The 17,543-nt window shown below is 42.5% G+C and overlaps 1 protein-coding gene across 6 annotated transcripts in view; it reads left to right on the forward strand.

Annotated features, from left to right (window-relative positions):
- PRDM15 (PR/SET domain 15) overlaps positions 1-17,543 on the forward strand; it is a 36,003-nt gene that overhangs the window by 739 nt on the left and 17,721 nt on the right. For 2 of the 6 annotated variants that reach the window (XM_052674281.1, XM_052674283.1), the window contains exons 2-11: positions 1,938-1,983; positions 4,597-4,690; positions 6,912-7,065; positions 7,847-8,099; positions 9,275-9,397; positions 12,772-12,870; positions 13,885-14,112; positions 14,921-15,056; positions 16,146-16,327; positions 16,883-16,977. In XM_052674281.1, the coding sequence (XP_052530241.1) occupies positions 1,947-1,983; positions 4,597-4,690; positions 6,912-7,065; positions 7,847-8,099; positions 9,275-9,397; positions 12,772-12,870; positions 13,885-14,112; positions 14,921-15,056; positions 16,146-16,327; positions 16,883-16,977 (1,401 nt within the window). In that variant the 5' untranslated portion in view covers positions 1,938-1,946. Of the gene's footprint in view, positions 1-1,937; positions 1,984-4,596; positions 4,691-6,911; positions 7,066-7,846; positions 8,100-9,274; positions 9,398-12,771; positions 12,871-13,884; positions 14,113-14,920; positions 15,057-16,145; positions 16,328-16,882; positions 16,978-17,543 lie in introns of those variants that run through there. The other 4 variants (XM_052674282.1, XM_052674284.1, XM_052674285.1 and 1 more) reach the window with 4 other exon arrangements.

Below are 17,543 nucleotides of genomic sequence, written 5' to 3' on the forward strand. Positions count from 1 at the left end.
CTGCCCCGCACCGAGCGGGCACGCGGTGCTTCGGTGTGCCGAGGGTCGCGGTACGCCGCGAGGGAAAGCCGGGGAGCTTCGGCCTGCGCGGAGCAGGCAGCGCCGCCCCCCTGCGCGCTGCGGCCCCCTCAGGCACCGCTGCGCTGGGTTGTGCGGGCAGAAAATCCTGTTTTCGCGCTGTTGTTGGCTTAGGCGCGCAGTCGGTTTATGTAAAGATTCCGGAGTTTCCCCAGGAGCTGGGATTGTCGCTGCGAAACGGGAATGTAAAATGTGTGCAGTGGCTTAGTGGAGTATTTTTCTGACACAAATACATGGAAAAAAAATAATGAGATGTGGCCCTGAACAGCAGCAGATGAAAATAAAAGCCCCAAAGTCTGTCCTCGGTGTTTGATCTGCCCTTTCTTATGCTCTTCGTGAAGTAGGAAGGGAGGAGAGACGGACAGCCTCTCAGGAATTGGTGGCGAGGCGCAGAGCGAGACACAAGGCAATCACAGGATCCTAGAATGGCCTGGGTTTGAAAAGGACCGCAATGATCATCGAGTTTCAACCCCCCTGCTGTGTGCAGGGTTTCTAACCACTAGATCAGGCGGCCCAGAGCCACGTCCAGCCTGGCTTTGAATGCCCCGTGTGATGAGGGATGGATACGTCTGATACGCATTTTCCTTTCTTGCCTTTTTTCAAAGCCCAGCAGGTCACAGGAACCGTGGATGGTGAATCTGAAATGCTGCGATGTGGAAGGTGCATGTTCTGGCTTCAAAAATGAAAATGAAGCTAACACAGATAACTGACATACAGTGCCTAGTCAGCTGAGGAACATATAGTTGAGTGACCCTGACAGTTTCTCACCTTGACCAGTATCTATTTGCTTAAGATTCCTCCTCCCCTTTATTGCTGTTCTCAGTCTATGGCTACCAGAGCGAGATCGACCCTGCTGCCTCAGTGGTGCTGAAAGTCGTCAATCTACTGCATGGGAAGCGTGACAGAGAGGAGGACGAAAGGACAAGTGCCTCTGAAGAGCAGCTTGCACAGCAGCAGTGCTGATCTGCTGCACTCTGTCCCCTGTGTATCGAAACCATTGTCTGAAGAGAGGATTTGTTGAATTAGTTGTGCTTAGGGTGAACCTTGTCAGGGCGCAAACTACATAATAATAACTGGACGTGCGCCTCTTGAAATAGCACCGACCGTCCACAGAGCAAAAGTTAGAAAGCAAAGCAAGCCATGTTTGCCTTCAGGTCTGTGATTCACCCTGTTTTGTACCCATTTACTTTGGGTTTCCAATTCATTGTGTACAGTGCTTTCAGAAAAAGAAGTTTTAGGAATTTCCCTGGGTTGCTGCTTCTGCTTAAATGTTTTGTTAGGTATGTTTAGTGCCCAGAAGCCAGAGCCAGGGTAGACTTGTGCCTGAGAAGCAGTCCTAGCCACTTACCTGCAGGCAGTTGTTAGGAAGGGCTGTGCTGCTGTAGACTTTGGGAAAGCTCTATGGGGAGCACAGCCCTACAGCAAACCCCTGTCCAGAGCCCTCCTTGGGCTGCTGCCCAGATAATTGACAGCAGAATCGCTGCACCACAGCATCTGTGAGTCTCTGCTGCCTTGGTTTGTCGTTGGTCTTGTTTCCTCTTATCTGTCCACCCTCTCACAGGTTCAAGCTCTTACTCTCTCCTGTCTTCTTCTTGACCAACATCCCTACTGTTTCTGCAGCCTCGTTCTCTATACATTCTTGTTGTTGACTGTACACCCGCAGTAATACAGCAGTAACTGGGGCATTTTTAGCAACTTAGATTTTTGTTTAACTTTCCATTTGTACCCCTGCTGAGGCCAGTCGTATATTTGGATATGCTCTGCGTCAGTCAGCATCGTCACTCCATCAAGGGATGTTTCAATAGTACGTTGAAAGTAAAACTCAGGCAGAACTAACATCACCTTTTGTGTTTTGTCAGGTTTAAAAGATGGCTGAAGATGGCAATGATGAGACTATGTTTGTTTGTAAGTATTAAAAAGAAGATTATTTACTTCTTATGTGATTTGCCTGTGCAGGACTTTGGAAATTCAAGACCAAAACAAACTCAGGTTTTATTTAGAAAAGTATTTATGTAAAGAAAGCTGAAACAGCTTGTGGAGGACTAGAGAGAAGGTTGCTAATTTTAAGCATGCCCATATTCCTGATTTCATTGGCAACAAACAAGCGAAGAGCTCTGTAGATGTGACTTAGCAGAACAGCTTCTTCGTGGCTGAAATAAGTGTGGCTGAAGGCCTGGAGCCTGCCAGGGACTAGTCTATGTCCTGTCCTTGTACTGCTGGCTTTAGCAGCCAGGGGTTGCTCCATATGAATCTCAGACCTCTAGCTTGAGTTAAACATCTGCACCTCTGGGAGGAGTCTGCAGACTTGTTCTTTCAGGGCAAACCCCCTGTGAGATGTGCTGCCTGACCTGGCAGGTCTTGCTCACGCTGTACGCTATTTTCTTTTGCCTCCATGGCTAAGCCAGCATTTCACATACTTGCAAAGAAGTAAACACGCTTACCTGTGTGAGCAGAGGGGACTCGGATACTGGGGATCTGATCTGGGAAGAGCAGAACAGAGCCTATGTCCTTGATAGTATTCATCCACATTCTTTTGCTCCTGATGGCCCTACAGCTGCATGTCAACCTTATGGCAACTGTGTGGGAAAGAAAATTTTCCCACTACCACAGATTTACTAGAGTTCCTATAACCCACCCTAGTGGGTACCAATAAGGATGTGGATGTAATGTCATTCCCTAATTGCAGATGGAAGGTGGCACACGGCCTTTTTTCCTCTTCCAGTGAAAGTTACAATCACAGAATTTCTCGAGCCTTCTTGTATTCAATGTAAGATTTTACCATGGAATATGAGGACTGCTTAAGTTCCAAAAAAGTGAGTTGTTGTAAATGACATTGTGCATTCCCATGGCTAACATCATTAAATATCTATTTCGTAGACATAGGAGAGTTTTGGAATATTTTCATGAAAGTCTGTGCATACACGCCTGCAGGGTATTTTGCCGTTTAAGCAAAATGCTTGGTTTAGGTTAGTTGTGTATTGTTCCTGTGGCTGTAATGTCTTGAAGGTGTCACACATGGAGAGTGTACCACCAGCTTTGGGGGTGGCTGCTCTGAGGCATCTCTTAGATTTTGGGAGCTGTGCCACACAGTGTTGGTCTCATATTCCCTCTGCTTTGATTATTCATCCACGATGCAGTGAGAACCACATACAGTTTATTCCCACATGTGTTTGGGACGATGCTTGCTGAGCCTGTACAGCAGCTATTTTAGTAGATGGTGGAGTCAAAAGATAAGAGGAATAGAGAAGTAAGTGTTTTGTTTCCTTTGGCAGCAAAGCCAGTTTGAGAAGCTGTCATTCTGGCAATTTCTTCCAGGTCTCTTTGGTGGTGACAACCTTTGCGGGTGATAATCTAATTCCTTTCAGCAGTCTGCTTTACACAATCCTCTGTGGTTCCTCCATCCTGGTTGGTGTTGGAAATTTATATTTAACCCAGATTGTATCAAGTGCAATGCGAAGTACAAGTGATTGAATTTGATCCATGTCAAATGTGGGGGAGTGGTGGTATGTTAAACTGCACCGTAGGGGAGGTGGCTTGGCTGTAGGCTTGAGGCTTGGCGGTGATGTGTGAGTAACACCTCCCCACTTGTCCTTCCCTTTGATCCATCTGTCTGGTGCTGTACAGCAAACTGGGCTGGGAAATTCATTCAGCTGGAAAAGGCACTGATGGGAAAAAATGGTTATTTCGTGACTTGGTTCACCAAGAACACCACAAGCTGCAGGAACCCTGCAGATATTGTTAGTTCACTGAGATAAACTTGCAGGGAGAGGTTTCCAGTCAAGAACGCAGAGCATCTTTAGCAGAAGTGCATACCCTGAACAAAACTGCTTTATTTCTTGTTCTTATTCCAAGCAAAGTGTGCTCACCCTCTGTTTTGCAGCCTTACTGGGGTTAACTGACTTGCCCTTGCGAATGTGGAGCTCTGAGAGGATAACCTGTGTGTGATGATCTCTTATGCTGTGTCAGCTGCTGACCAGGCAGGGCAGTGTGACTGCTGTTTTTCACAGCCAAGCGATGTGAATGCATTTGAAATCCTGCTAAGCTGGTTTATTTTAGAAAGTTTCAAATTATCCTACTCTGGAAATGATTTTGTAGGGGCCTTTCAGCTCTGGTAATTTACACTTATGCTAACACTTAATTTAGTGAGTTGAAAGTGAGTTAAGGAGTAGTTTGAATGCATTGGTTAGCTGACTTGTTTGGGAAGACACCAGAAGCTGTCTCCAGGCACTGCTAACTCAGTATTGGCTGCTGCCTACACCATACCTGAGGACTGCATCAGCTGTGGCTCTAGGCAGAGTTTGGCTCCTGCTCTGCCCTCGTGTCCTGCACAAGATCCCCTGTTTGTGCCCAGGGATGAGGCACATCTTATTTCTAAAAGGACTACACTGTCCAAGCTGTTTCCAAAAACCTTTAGATGTATTTTACTTTGTGATAGATCTTGCATTTGACTCTTGAGAAAAAGACAGCTGCTCTCCAGCAGTTTTCCATGAACTCTGTTTGCTGTTTGCTTCCTTGCAGGGTGCGAGGACTGTGGGCAGTACCATGATTCAGAGTGCCCTGAGCTGGGCCCGGTGGTGACAGTCAAAGATTCCTTTGTGTTGAGCAGGGCCAGGTAAGGAGCATTTGTGTTAGTGCTGATTAACTGATGCTCACGTTAGCTCTTTAAGTCGTGTTTGCTCTTTATTGGGTATTATCGCTGTTTCGCTGACAGCTGAGAAGCAAAGCCCTGGTCTGTGAAAAGGACACAGCCTTTATTAAATAGAAAACTGATGCATGCACTTAATTGCTTTTCTGAACGAAAGCCAAAACATAACTCGCTGCTCATCAGGATTTGGCTTCTTTGCTCGAGTTTCTGGCAAAAAGTCAGATGGCTCCAGATGGGGGGATGACTTGTGCCTTGGTCACCTATCTGCAGCTCCTTCCTCTCCTCAAATGTAACATGCTGGCTTCAGACAAGGGTATGCAGATTTCCCGGTGCTGTGAATGGTTGTATCTTTCTGCGTGATCTTATCTCTGTAATTCCTCCATGGAGAAGCAAAGCAAGTTGTTCTCATTATTGTGACTCTGTACAAATGATTATGGCTAATGCTCCTGTCAGGAAATGTACAACAGCGCAACAGAAACGGCCGTGCTTGCTAAAAGAAACAAATAGACTCAATCTCCTTAGAAGAAAACAGCACTGAAGTAGCACATTAGTTTTACTTTTGGCATTGTAAGCAAAATTCATTAAAAGGTGTAAAATGTGGGACTTTTGCTAAGGAGAAAAGACAGCTATGATGAAGATGTAGTACAAATCCAAAAAGGGAAGGGAGTTTGTGTATCTTTCTGTGCTTCTTGTTAGGAATAGTACAAGCTGGTGATGGAGGTGCTTTTCTAATGCACAGAAAGTGGCCAGTGCAGTAAGTCTCCAACCCATCCCAAAAAGATTCAATGACAAGCTAAACTGTTCTTTTCTACCTTTTATGGTGGGGTGTGTTTTTATTGCCTTGTGATTTAACATTTGTTTGTTCGTATGGTGGAGGACTGTAGTAACGTCCAGATGTTCCAGCTGTGAGCATTTGTGAATGTGGTGTGGGCATTGGTTTTCAGCTGCTTCTAGCAGATGTTAGCATAGGTGTTCCCTAGTTCCCTAGTGGAAGTGCTGGCTGCTGGAGAGTGGATTTGAAAGCAGAGTTTAAAAATGACCATATTACTGGGGGAAAAAAAATATTTTCTTGAAGAGTTTACAGCCAAAAACAGGTAGGATAAGAAATGGGAACAAGAATTGTAATTGAAACAAGATGTAATGTATTTTACATCTGGGGAACAGTAGCTGAGAGAGTGATTTGTCTGAGGTTGAGGGTAAGTTTAACCACAAACCTGGCTATGGGTCTCTTAAAACCCAGTCTATTTGTGTAACCACATGGTAGCTGTTTTCCTCTGTTCTGCTGAAAAGATAAAATTGTTCCTATATGGTTAGAAAAAAAAGAAGAGTTAAGAAATATCTCCTAAACTTCACAAACTCTACTATATAATTCTTCTATTAAAACCAAAAGCTTTTTTTTTTTTTTGCTTTTTTTTTTAATTCATTTGCTTATCACTAACATTGTAATCTTTTTGTGTTTCTCTTCACGTAGACAGGAAAGTGGATGAGGCACTGGCAGCCTTTATAGAGTAGTCAGCCTGTCCAATTAGATTTTGACCCATTAGCACAGAGCTGAAAAACCAGGGTTGTATTTGTCTGACAAAGGCATCCCCATGTGCGTAGGGCTGTGTGGTCAGAGAGACTGTTGATAGCCTTGCTAAAGTCAAGGGAAATTGTATCCATTGCCCTTCCCTCATCCACAAACCTCTGTGGCAATGAGTGTATCAGGTGTGATTGTTTCCAGTCCCCTGTTCCTGGTGTGCCCATAAATACCTCACAGAACGTCTTGCTCCACAGTTTTGCCAAGGACTGAAGCAGGGCTAACCAACCTGTAGTTCATTTTGACTCTTTCCTGAAGGTGAGTGCAACATTTGTTTTTCTCTAATCATCAGGGACCTTTCCTAATGCCACGATATTTTAAAGGCGATACAGAGTAGCTTCAATATGGTGCTGGACCATCCCCTTCCACCCACAGACTCAGCCTGTTGAGTGCCTGGTGGAGTGCTCTTAAGTAACTGCTGATCTGGCCCTCTTCCACTGCTGTTACTTTTTTTCTCTTCTGTTTATGAATTCTCATAGAAATAAAGGTATTTTGACAGAAGACAGTTTTCTGTCACTGGAGAGTGGGGCAGTGAATGCTGACATCTTTCTTCCCTTGATCCCTGCAATTTTGTCCCATATATGACTCAATTCTTTATTCAATTCTTAGATCATCTCTCCCTTCTAATTTGGAGATAAGACAATTGGAAGATGGGACTGAAGGAGTATTTGCTTTGACTCAGCTAGTGAAACGTACCCAATTTGGCCCATTTGAATCCAAGAGAGTTGCCAAGCTTGAAAAAGAAACTGTTTTTCCCCTAAAGGTAAGATGTGGCATTGTGAAAAGCAATAAAAGGGAATCGGCTTTACCCATCATGGTTTTATACTTTCTGCCACTGTGGAAAAAGATGGGCAAAGAATGTTACTGGGATATCTTTTAGGCATATACTGTAACAGTTTAATCTACAGAAGCATTCTGTGGGAGATAAGAGCTAGGATATAATCCAATCACACCATTGCTTGTCTGTCACTCGCATGTGATAATACAGGAAGTGTCAGGCACATGGCAGTTCATTTCAGGGTTTTTTGATCATTGGCTTCACTTTGATCTTGTTTGCTTAATCAGTGGCACGTTCATTAGTCTTATGGAACAAGCAAAATAAGTCTTACATTTGCTTTATTTTTCTCTTGACAAGTTTTGGTGGGAGAAATACCATGGTGAAAATTTAATTCATCCTTTTCAATAATACATGACTCAGAAGCAAAGACTTAGAAATGTGATGCAGGGGCTGATGGGTGTTTCGCAGTGTGCTGTTAAGGTTTCGATCTGTTCTCCTCTATAGAGTCATTCACATTTTGTGAAAAACTAGTGGCTATACCAAGACTTTTTGGCATGGGGGTTCTCTTTGTTCCCATCCTGCTCCTGGTAGCCTGTCTCAGACTTTACTCACCTGAGGATGTGACTGATTCATGACGCAAACGTTGAGGCTTGTTCAGTGAACCTGATGTACCTTGAATGAACACCATGGCAAAAATATATATATACATTTTTTTAACTTTGCATTTTTTGTTACGGCTTTATCACGCGTATAATTTGCTTGGCAGGTGTTCCAGAAAGATGGGCCTTTTTTATACTTTGACACCTCAAATGAAGATGATTGCAACTGGATGATGATGGTGCGACCAGCCACTGAACACGAGCATCAAAACTTAACTGCCTTCCAGCATGACAATGATATTTATTTCACCACCTCCCGGGACATCCCACCAGGAACTGAGCTGCGAGTGTGGTATGCGGCTTTTTACGCCAAAAAAATGGAAAAGCCAATGCTGAAGCAGGTCACTAGTATTTCCAATGGTATGTGTGGGGGCCTTTCTTCCTTCTTAAGGACCCAAGCCTCTTAGGGGCTGCTAGTTACAGTTGCTAGTGCTGTTTATCGGTTTGGCTCTGACCCTGAATGTGTTAGCCTTCGGAGTCAGGCTAACCTGTGTACATGGTTACCTTACAAGAAGAAAGCACAGATTCTTCACCATGATATATCTCAGCTTTTGAAAGCAGAAGGATGACCTACTTGATGATTCGGCCTCTTCAGGCTCAACAGACTGGATAATTAGTTCTTAATTGAAGAACTGTTAGCTGCATCAAAATCACTTGAGGATACAAGAGCAAAGGGGCTCAGTTGTCAATGTATGTCTAAATGTATTTGTTGATTTGGTAAAGAAGCCACGTTTTTTCAGTTGGAGTGAAAATGTTTTGGTTTTGCTTAAAACTGCTGTACCATTCTGAAAAACTTTTACCTTCTGCAGCTTTACACGGAACCCACTGGAATGACGTAAGCTCAGAAGTAAGCTTCAATTCTACTTGATTGCCTGTGCATTGGCAAAAAAGGCAGCAGATTTACTAGAGCCCAAATTAGAATTGCCAGAGGTCTTTTATCTCTCTGCCCCTCTGTTGTTTTTTTTTTTTCCTATATTTGCATTTCTTTAGCTAAAAAGCTTGATCCTTCAGCATTGCAAGGGCAATTTCTGTTGTTGAGTTGGGTGTACTCCCATCTGGTGTTATTGCCACGCTGAGTATAATTTGGGGTGACAAATGGCCTGCAGAGAGGCCAGTGCTAATAACATACAGCTAATCTTGGTAGTAAGCATGGTCTGGAATACTGAATCAGTCTTGTAAACTTGTTTCTGAATTTAAGATTTTTCCAAGTGGTATTAATTGAAGAGTTTCATCTTTTTCCTCTTTAGTTTAAACCATTCATGTATTTTCACGTTCAAAAAGGTATTTAAAAATAGGGTTAAGGTATGTCCTGCTTTCTCTCTTCAGCACTTTCACTATATACCCCATAATATGAAGGGCACATTGTGTCAGATTGGAGAGCAAGAATGTGCTGGTTAGGATTTTGCACGGTAATGTTTTCTGCAGGCCTGCTATAAGGCAAAACTTTTTCATTATAATTGCTGCCATCAGCAAAGAGCAAGAAAATCAAAGGGTTTGGAAAGTAAAGAAATGGAACTGTTTTTTCCTCTCCATAGATATGTGCTTGGTAGTGATGGAATGTGATAAAGAGGGGAACAAAGTCTCTCCAAAGCCCTCGACTGTCGTCTTCCCCCATAAAAAAACGAAGAAATCCAGCATACCAGTAGCTGATCCAACAGGTATGCAAAGTTATGGTAGTTGTAAGAGAGATAGAGGGCAGGTGTAAATCTAAAAATCTTCTAGGTATAGCACTTCATCATAGTTACCACAGTTATATATTCAGCAAGTACTTATTTAGGAAGTATTTGAAAGCCTAGATTTTTCTTGGCCTTATCACAGTTGCACGCGTGCAGCTTAAAATGTGACAAAAGGGACAAAAATTCCTTTAACTGGATGATTTTCATGAAAACAACTGCATCTGACTTTGGAGGTGATATGGGCTGGGTTGGGGGAGCTGCAAAGACAATCTTTAGACTTTCTCTGCAAAGTGCAATTGTTCAAATGGTCAGGATCTGGAAGAAAACATGTGAGTGTAAGAACAGTGCTGTTTGCTGGCAGAGCTCCCCACATTACAATAGTGCTAGAAGTCTAGAACGGTTCAGACTGCACTGAGTAGAACATGAACTCAAATTTAGTTAAATTTATAAGCAATATGGATATTACTGGCAAAGAATATGGAGGTCAGGACATAACGGGTGGTGTCACAGACCATCAGTCCCTGAGGCTGATTATGAAGCAATCTGCACGTAATCTCTGGTAAATGGAACAGCGGAATTAGAGTCCTTTTAACAAAAGTCACCATGTCTAAAAGTAAACTCAGAGTATGTAGCAATATATAGCATATATAGGGTATATAGTATATATGGAGTTCAGGATCAAAAGAAAGCATTCTGTGTCTGTTCTTTGAAAAAAGTTGGTTAAATTTTACTCACTAGTATTAAAAATAGTCAGGAGAAGAGCAGTAGGTTGCAGATGTGTAACAGAGAACTTCATCAGAAGAGGTCTATTCATGTTACATGGATACTGTCACAGTCTAAATATGAAGCTGGCCAGACAGCTGCTTTTCAGTTTAGCATGCTGATTTTTCCAGGAAAAAAAAATGACGAAAAATTTGAACAAGGCTTTCTACGTCCTTCACTCTACTGTCTGAAAGCCCAGCTTTAACAGAAACAAAATGCTGCTGTTATACTTTGGGAACCCTGAAGTATTCCCACTGCTTGTAATGTTTTCATGTTTCCACAACAAAATATGCCTTTTTTTGAATCTTATACTGACCTTAAGTCATGCAGAGCTGTTGCAAACTGACAGATCTTTGCTTCACCCTGGAAGCCTGACAAAGTGGAAAGCTAAGCAGATCATGACTCTTCCTGGGTAATCAGTGCACAGTCAGGGTCTCTAGGTTCAAGGCAGGGAAGGAGCAAGGGAGACACAAAATGAGGGACAATTTTCAAAAACGGACTTCAGTTTTGCAGATTGTGAATTGTCATTTTTACTAGCCACAGAAACTTCATGACATAGATCCAATACTTTACATATTGCTTAATAGTTTGACTTTTTTTTTTAATTACACAAAATTTTGCTGTTCAGGCTTGCTATCTTTGGTCTCCTTCACAAATCTCTCAAGATAGTACTTTTTTTTTTTTTTTCATAGCCTCTGAAGAAGGAATTCCTGTTTTTGAATTATTGGGAATCATTCAGACTGGAGAAGTGGGCACATGAGAACCTAATGAGGTTCAACAAAGCAAAGTGCAGGGTGTTGCACTTGGGCCAGGGCAATCCCAGGTGTTTTATACAGACTGGGCAAAGAACCCTTTGAGAGAACTGTGGAGAAGGACTTGAGGGTCCTGTAAACCAGAAGCTGGACGGGAGCCAGCAGTGTGTGCTTACAGCCTGGAAGGTCAGCTGTGTTCTGGGCTGCATTAAAAAAGGGTGGCCAGCAGGGAGAGGGAGGTGATTGTCACCTTCTACTTGGCTCTTGTGAGGCTCCATCTGCAGCACTGCGTCCAGGTCTGGGGCCCCCAGTACAGGAAGGACATGGAGCTCTTGGAGCGGGGCCAGAGGAGGGCACTGAGATGATCAGAGGGCTGGAGCACCTCTCCTATGAGGAACGGTTGAGAGAACTGGGCTTGTTTAGCTTGGAGAAGAAAAGGCTCCGGGGAGGTGGTTCCAGTATTTGAAAGGAGCATATAAACAGAAGGGAGAATGGCTGTTTACAAAGGTGGATAATGAAAGGACAGTGGGGAATGGTTTTAAACGAAGACAGAGGAGGTTTAGGTTAGATATTAGGAGGAAGTTTTTCACACAGTGGGTGGTGACACACCGGAACAGGTTGCCCAAGGAGGCTGTGGATGCCCCATCCCTGGAGGCATTCAGGGCCAGGCTGGATGTGGCTCTGGGCAGCCTGGTCTGGTGGCTGGCAACCCTGCACATAGCTGGGGGTTTGAAGCTAGATGATCTTTGTGGTCCTTTTCAACCCAGGCCATTCTATGATTTTATGATTTTTATTTATTTATTACAGTGTGGATGAGATCTGATGTGTGTAGTGTAGAACATTAAACATGCTTGTAGTAGCCTCAGAGAGCCTTTTATTTTGGCTTAAGAGCCAAGAACAAGAAGGAAGAAGTATCTTTATCATCCCAGTACAGATGGGGTACAGATTAGGCAGAGAGAGTTTAACTGAGTGCTTACTGTCATACAGTTTGAATCTTCTGTGCTGGTGTTCACTTCATCTAATTACAGTGTCATCCTCCTTTTCTGGGGAATTCTTGTGTGCTGTGGAATATTCTGTGTGTACCAAAAAATCTGTGAACTGGTCTAGATTTATGAGATACTCGTGACAAATGTAGACAGATCATCCAAGGACTGAAAGACAATGGACTGTGCGCAAAGTAACCATTTTCCTTTGTTTTTAATTCCAGATCCATTTTCCTCTCTATTTCTTCTTGTGTGCCAGCTGATAGGCTAATTAAAATCCTAATACAGTAGACTGGTAGAATATCCAATTAACGAAACTAGTCAAAACCAGGTTTTCATTATTCTCACCCATACATCTGTTCATCCAAATGTTTTTAATCTGTGATGCTCTGCAGAGAGAGCAAGGATGATTTTTTTACTTCTGTCCTCAGCTCACCCAGTAGAGCACTGGTAGCTCCAATTTTAATGGTGCAAAAAAATACTTTTTATTGTGCCTTTAATCATCACAGCTCTTCAGAAGGTGCCAAAGGGACCTTAGGACTTTACTAAAGCACCAATGTTTTTCTGCAACCATTTAGATTCTTTTCTGACTTCAGGTGTTCATGTCTGCAACATCCTGAAGTGGCCCCAGAGAATAAATCAAACTTCATTTCCTTTTGAATTAAACATGTACAGGCATCTGATTACATTGGTGGAATATAGCTGGGAAGTCAAAAATTAAGCAGCTGCCTCTGTGAGCCTCTTACTGCTTAAATCATCGTTTGTGATATACAAGGAGTCACTGTAAGCTGAATAAGACTACAGGGATTTACTACTTTCCCATATTCAAAGCTTTAGAGTATTTTTTCTTGTGATTTAGTGAGCACTCCAGAAGGCAGTGGAGCTGCAGAAGCAGAACCCAGCCAGTGGACATGTAAAGTGTGTTCATCTGCTTTCCAGGAGCCTCAGCTTTTGACAGGTAAGGAGTGCTAAAAATTGATGATGGTACTAAGAGGTGTTAGGAGAGTTCCATTCTTCCAGACTGCAAAGCTACATCATGGACACATGATGTAGTAAGATAAAGATTTTATGTTTGTGTTCCTTTGACAAAGAAGGTAGGGATGAGGGGTAGGTAAAATGATGTTATTAATATGGCAGCAAGCAATCTCTGGGCAAACAGATATTGAATTGAGATACTGAATCTAGAAAATTGTTATCAAGAAAATGATAGGAATATTAGGAATATCAAGGACAGGGAACTGCATAAACAGTGTATAAGATCAGTAAGTGATCCCAGCTTGCAGTTACTGATACTGTCTGGTGTTTGTGACGCAGATATAGTAATAGTAATTAAATGTGTTTTTTCTGTATTTCATTTGCAGCTATTTTGTTCCGTTTAAAATATTTGAGAGCTGTCACCATTTGACTCATTTTTGAAAAGGACACTCGGGTTGCTAAATAAATTGGGTATTTGGAAAAATGTACCCATTATCATAGAATTGTAGAATCCTTAGGGTTGGAAGGGACCTTTAAATGTAATGTAGCCCAACACACCCGTGCTGAACAGGGACACCACAGCTACATCAGGTTGCTCAGGACCTTATCCAGCCTCGTCTTGAAAGTCTCCAGGGATGGCACATCAACTACATCTCTGGGCAACCTGTTCCAGTGCCTCACCACCCTCACTGTAAAAGACTTTTTCCTCATGTCCAATCTAAATTTGCCCTCGTTAAGGTTGAAATTATCAGGGGCACAGCCTGTTTCCGGTTACATCTAACAGACCTCTTAAAAACTGTAGTCAATGTTAGTAATTATGTGAATGTTTATCAGACAGTTTGCTTTTAGTTAGGATGGTATTGTGACTGCTTTTGAAATAATTTGAAGTGAGTCACTGTTAAATGAGGTTGACCTGTTCAATAGGCTTCAGATCGATCTATCCCTTAGTATACTTCATGGCAACCTCTTCATACTCTTGCTATTTCCATCCGTTCAGAGCACTTGATGAGTCACCTGGAACAAGCTAAATGTGCCCCCCAAACCAGCCAAAGTGAGGTTGTTGCAGATAAAGTAACAGAGGCTCCCCCTGCGGATCCACCAGTGGTTTGTGATGCTGCCAGTGCCAGTACAGACTCAAGGAGAAAGGCCAGGCGGGGAAGGAAGATCAAAACAACAAAAGCAGAAACAGAAGCACCCCTTGTTGCTGAAGAGAAAGATCCTGCAGGTAAAACAAAACTGTAGAAAATGCTAAGTCATACCCCGCCTTCATGTGTCTTTATTTCTCAAAAAGGCCTACAAAGTAGCACAGAGACAGGGTGAGGTTTTTAGGACCATCTCTAAAGCAGATAAGTACAAACGTGTCTTTCTGTCAGATCCAGGTCTGCAATAAAGGTTGCAACATCTATAGTTAGATTACCTGCATTCTCCTGCAAAAGTTTTAGGAATAGAAAGGGCCAGAGAAATGCAGGATGGTGATTATGAGAGACCTGCCTAGCTTCCTGCAAGAATCACAGAATGACCAGGATTGGAAGGGACCTCAAGGATCATGAATCTCCAACCCCCCTGCCATGTGCAGGGCCACCAGCCTCCCCATTTAATACTAGACCGGGCTGCCCAGGGCCCCATCCAACTTAAAACCATTTCCCCTTGTCCTGCTATTATCTACTCTTTCCAAAGGAAGGAACAGGAGAAGAAGCATCTTCCCTCAAGCAGAGATACCTTCCTTTCTCTGACATAGGGTGGTGTTCCTGGGAGGGGCTTTTTTCAGGACCTTGCTGTTCTTTAAGGGAAGGTCACATAGAATATTTCACCTTGCATATAGTCAGCTGGCCCCTTGCTAGTAGGCTGTGGGAAGGTAAGACGTTGCACTTTGACCTGCGATTTAGTAGCCCCTTTTTGTATCTTGCAAGTCATGCTTACTCATTAGCAATCTGTTATTTGTTACACATATATCATTACAAAAGAAAAATCCTGTATGAAGGTTTTCTTTCTAGCTATCACATTAATACTGTATTTTTATGATATGTTTGCAGTGGAACGTGTAGCTGACACTGCAGCTGAAGTCCCACCAGAAGAAGTGTCTCTGCCATCAGCTGCAGAAGAGAGGATAATGGAATTGGTTTTAGGAAAGGTGCCTAGCACCACGAATAGCATCAGTTCAGTCACAAAGTAAGTGTTCTGGAACGCAGAATTTCCTCTCAGGCTTAATCAAGATTAAGTAGCATGCAGCAGTTCTTCTACTGGGCCCATAGGTACTCTTTTTCATTACTGTAAAAAACGTGATGCTGCTGCTAGAAGAGCCACAAAGATGGCTCATGTACTGTAGGGTGATGCATGGTTGATGAGATATTGGTGCTAGAGGGCTGGAACATATGATAATTTCATTTTCTGTCACGTGGCAGGTTTAATTCAATGTGATCCCAAAGTCTCTTGCAGTTTCACAATGAAATACTGTGCAATTGAACATACTCCTATTGAATGTTGGTCATAAAACAGGCAAATAGATTTTTGCTTTAAAAGAAAGCTAACAATTATTCAGTCTGGTTTGTATTTTAACTCATAAATCACTTCATATTGATTTGAGTGTGTCACCTCAGACTTAGAGCAGTGGAAAGTGAAAACGTAAGTATACCAGAACCTCAGGGAGACTTTTAAATATCAAGGACTTTTAAAATTATTTTTCATCTTTCTGACTTGGTAAAATTGGCTTCTTGATTTTTATTTTTTTTTTTTTGCATAATAAAGTGCTTGTTAGATATTTCAAAATTAGCTAGTAATGCTATATACTACAGTCCTTAGCAGATACAGAGCCATCAAAAATGCATTCCAGCTGGTGGTGGTGCTGGGAAATAGAACACTGTTGCTTCTTGGTGCCCTGCTGCCTTTTTTACCATACGTGCTTTTTGCATGAAAACTGCCAAGATTTCTAAGCTGAAAGCATGCTAATGGTATTTTTTCAGAGGAGCAGAACGGATCCTTTGTGCTCCTCTGAGAGGCCTGAAAAGACAATCTGTGGGGTTGGTGGCTCCTGCTTCCTTTCTTTTTTGTCTTGGGTGAAGTTAATTTGAAGCAAGCTGCTTTCCAACATCTGCTGCTTCTAGCAGGTGGCTGAAAGGTCGTCTTGGCAATGATGAGGCTCCAGCGCTCCCTCTCCTGTCAGAAGCTGAGCATAACATCTTCTAGCTTTCGCCATCTGGTGGGACTTTCTTGCAACCTGTGGGATACCTTTCAGTCCCTGCCTTTCTTTCTCTGATCCAGTAGGTTTGCTCATCACCAAAACAGCATGTCCCTCAAAAGAAGTTTAATTCTCTCCAGTAGACATGGTATACGGCGGAAGCTGATAAAACAACTTGGGGAGCACAAAAGAGTCTATCAGTGCAGTATCTGCAGTAAGATCTTCCAGAACAGCAGCAACCTCAGCAGGCACATCCGTTCTCATGGTAGGTTTGCTTTTGCCTTGCTTGTGCATTGTTTCTTTCTCTCATTGGTTCCACTTTTGAGTGAAAACATCTTAAGCTATTCTTAGATATTGGTATGCATTGTTTTAATAGAGCTCTTCCTTTTTTTTTTTTTTCTTTTTTAAGTTATGCAGACTATAGGAACTGAAATTATTTAAAATTTGGATCTGGATACATATTTAAGCAGGAGGAAGGAGGCGATGACTTTCCAAAACTATTAGTCCCTTTACAGATATATTCCCCCATCTGAACAGTCTCATGATCAATACTGCTGTGAAAATATCACCAAAGTGCTTCTAAAGATTTTGCAAAAAACAGCACTTCAGAAAAGGGTGGGGGGAATCAAACAAAATTGTCACTAGGTAAACTTCACTAGAATGAAAAAGGTTAAGATCTACTATCTGGATCTCCTGAATTACTAAAGCTTCTAATCATTAGCCTGTTTGTTTTGTTTGTGCTTTGATTTCCCCTGTCTTGTCTTAGAGTTATTATCAGTTTCTGACTACTTTTTTTTTTAATCTTGATTGATGCCCTCAGGTGACAAACTATTTAAATGTGAGGAATGCGCAAAGCTGTTCAGCCGTAAAGAGAGCTTAAAGCAGCATGTTTCATACAAGCACAGCAGGAATGAAGTGAGTGGAAATGAGGTTATGTGAAAATGTGCAGTGAGCTTCCAGGTGCTCACTGGGGAGTTTGGGTCAATTATGCTTGAGCGGATATCTCTGTGAATTTCTTAGAAGTGAGGTAAGACTGATAAGGAGAGGTAACATCTCCTGTTAGAACAGCTCATCAGTTTGGAAAGCGTGGGCTTACGTAAGGCCATAAAGTTCTTTTTTGTGTCTCAGTTTCCTGTAGAAGGGTGTTTTCAGGCATCACTTACAGTAAGACAAGCTGAAATTAGCTGCACCTACATGACCCAGAGGTGAGATTGGACTTCAGTTTATTGTACCAAACAGTATTGCTCTACTTTTGTTTGCCTGTCCTCGTTTATTTATCTCTGCCTGTTGCAGAGATAGTGTATCAATACTCTGGGTAAAGGCTGCATTAATGAGCGCTGTGAGCCCATGTGTAAACCTACAGAGCTTATAGCAGAGTGCTGTGCCTGCTGACGAGGGCTTTTTAGTTCTACTACCACCATATTAGTATTAAACATCCCAGTGGTGGGGTCTTATCATTGAAAATTTCTGTTGCCTGACAT

This window comes from Tympanuchus pallidicinctus, unplaced genomic scaffold (assembly GCF_026119805.1).
Source record: "Tympanuchus pallidicinctus isolate F22 unplaced genomic scaffold, pur_lepc_1.0 scaffold14, whole genome shotgun sequence".
In the NCBI taxonomy this organism is placed as follows: Eukaryota; Metazoa; Chordata; class Aves; order Galliformes; family Phasianidae; genus Tympanuchus; species Tympanuchus pallidicinctus.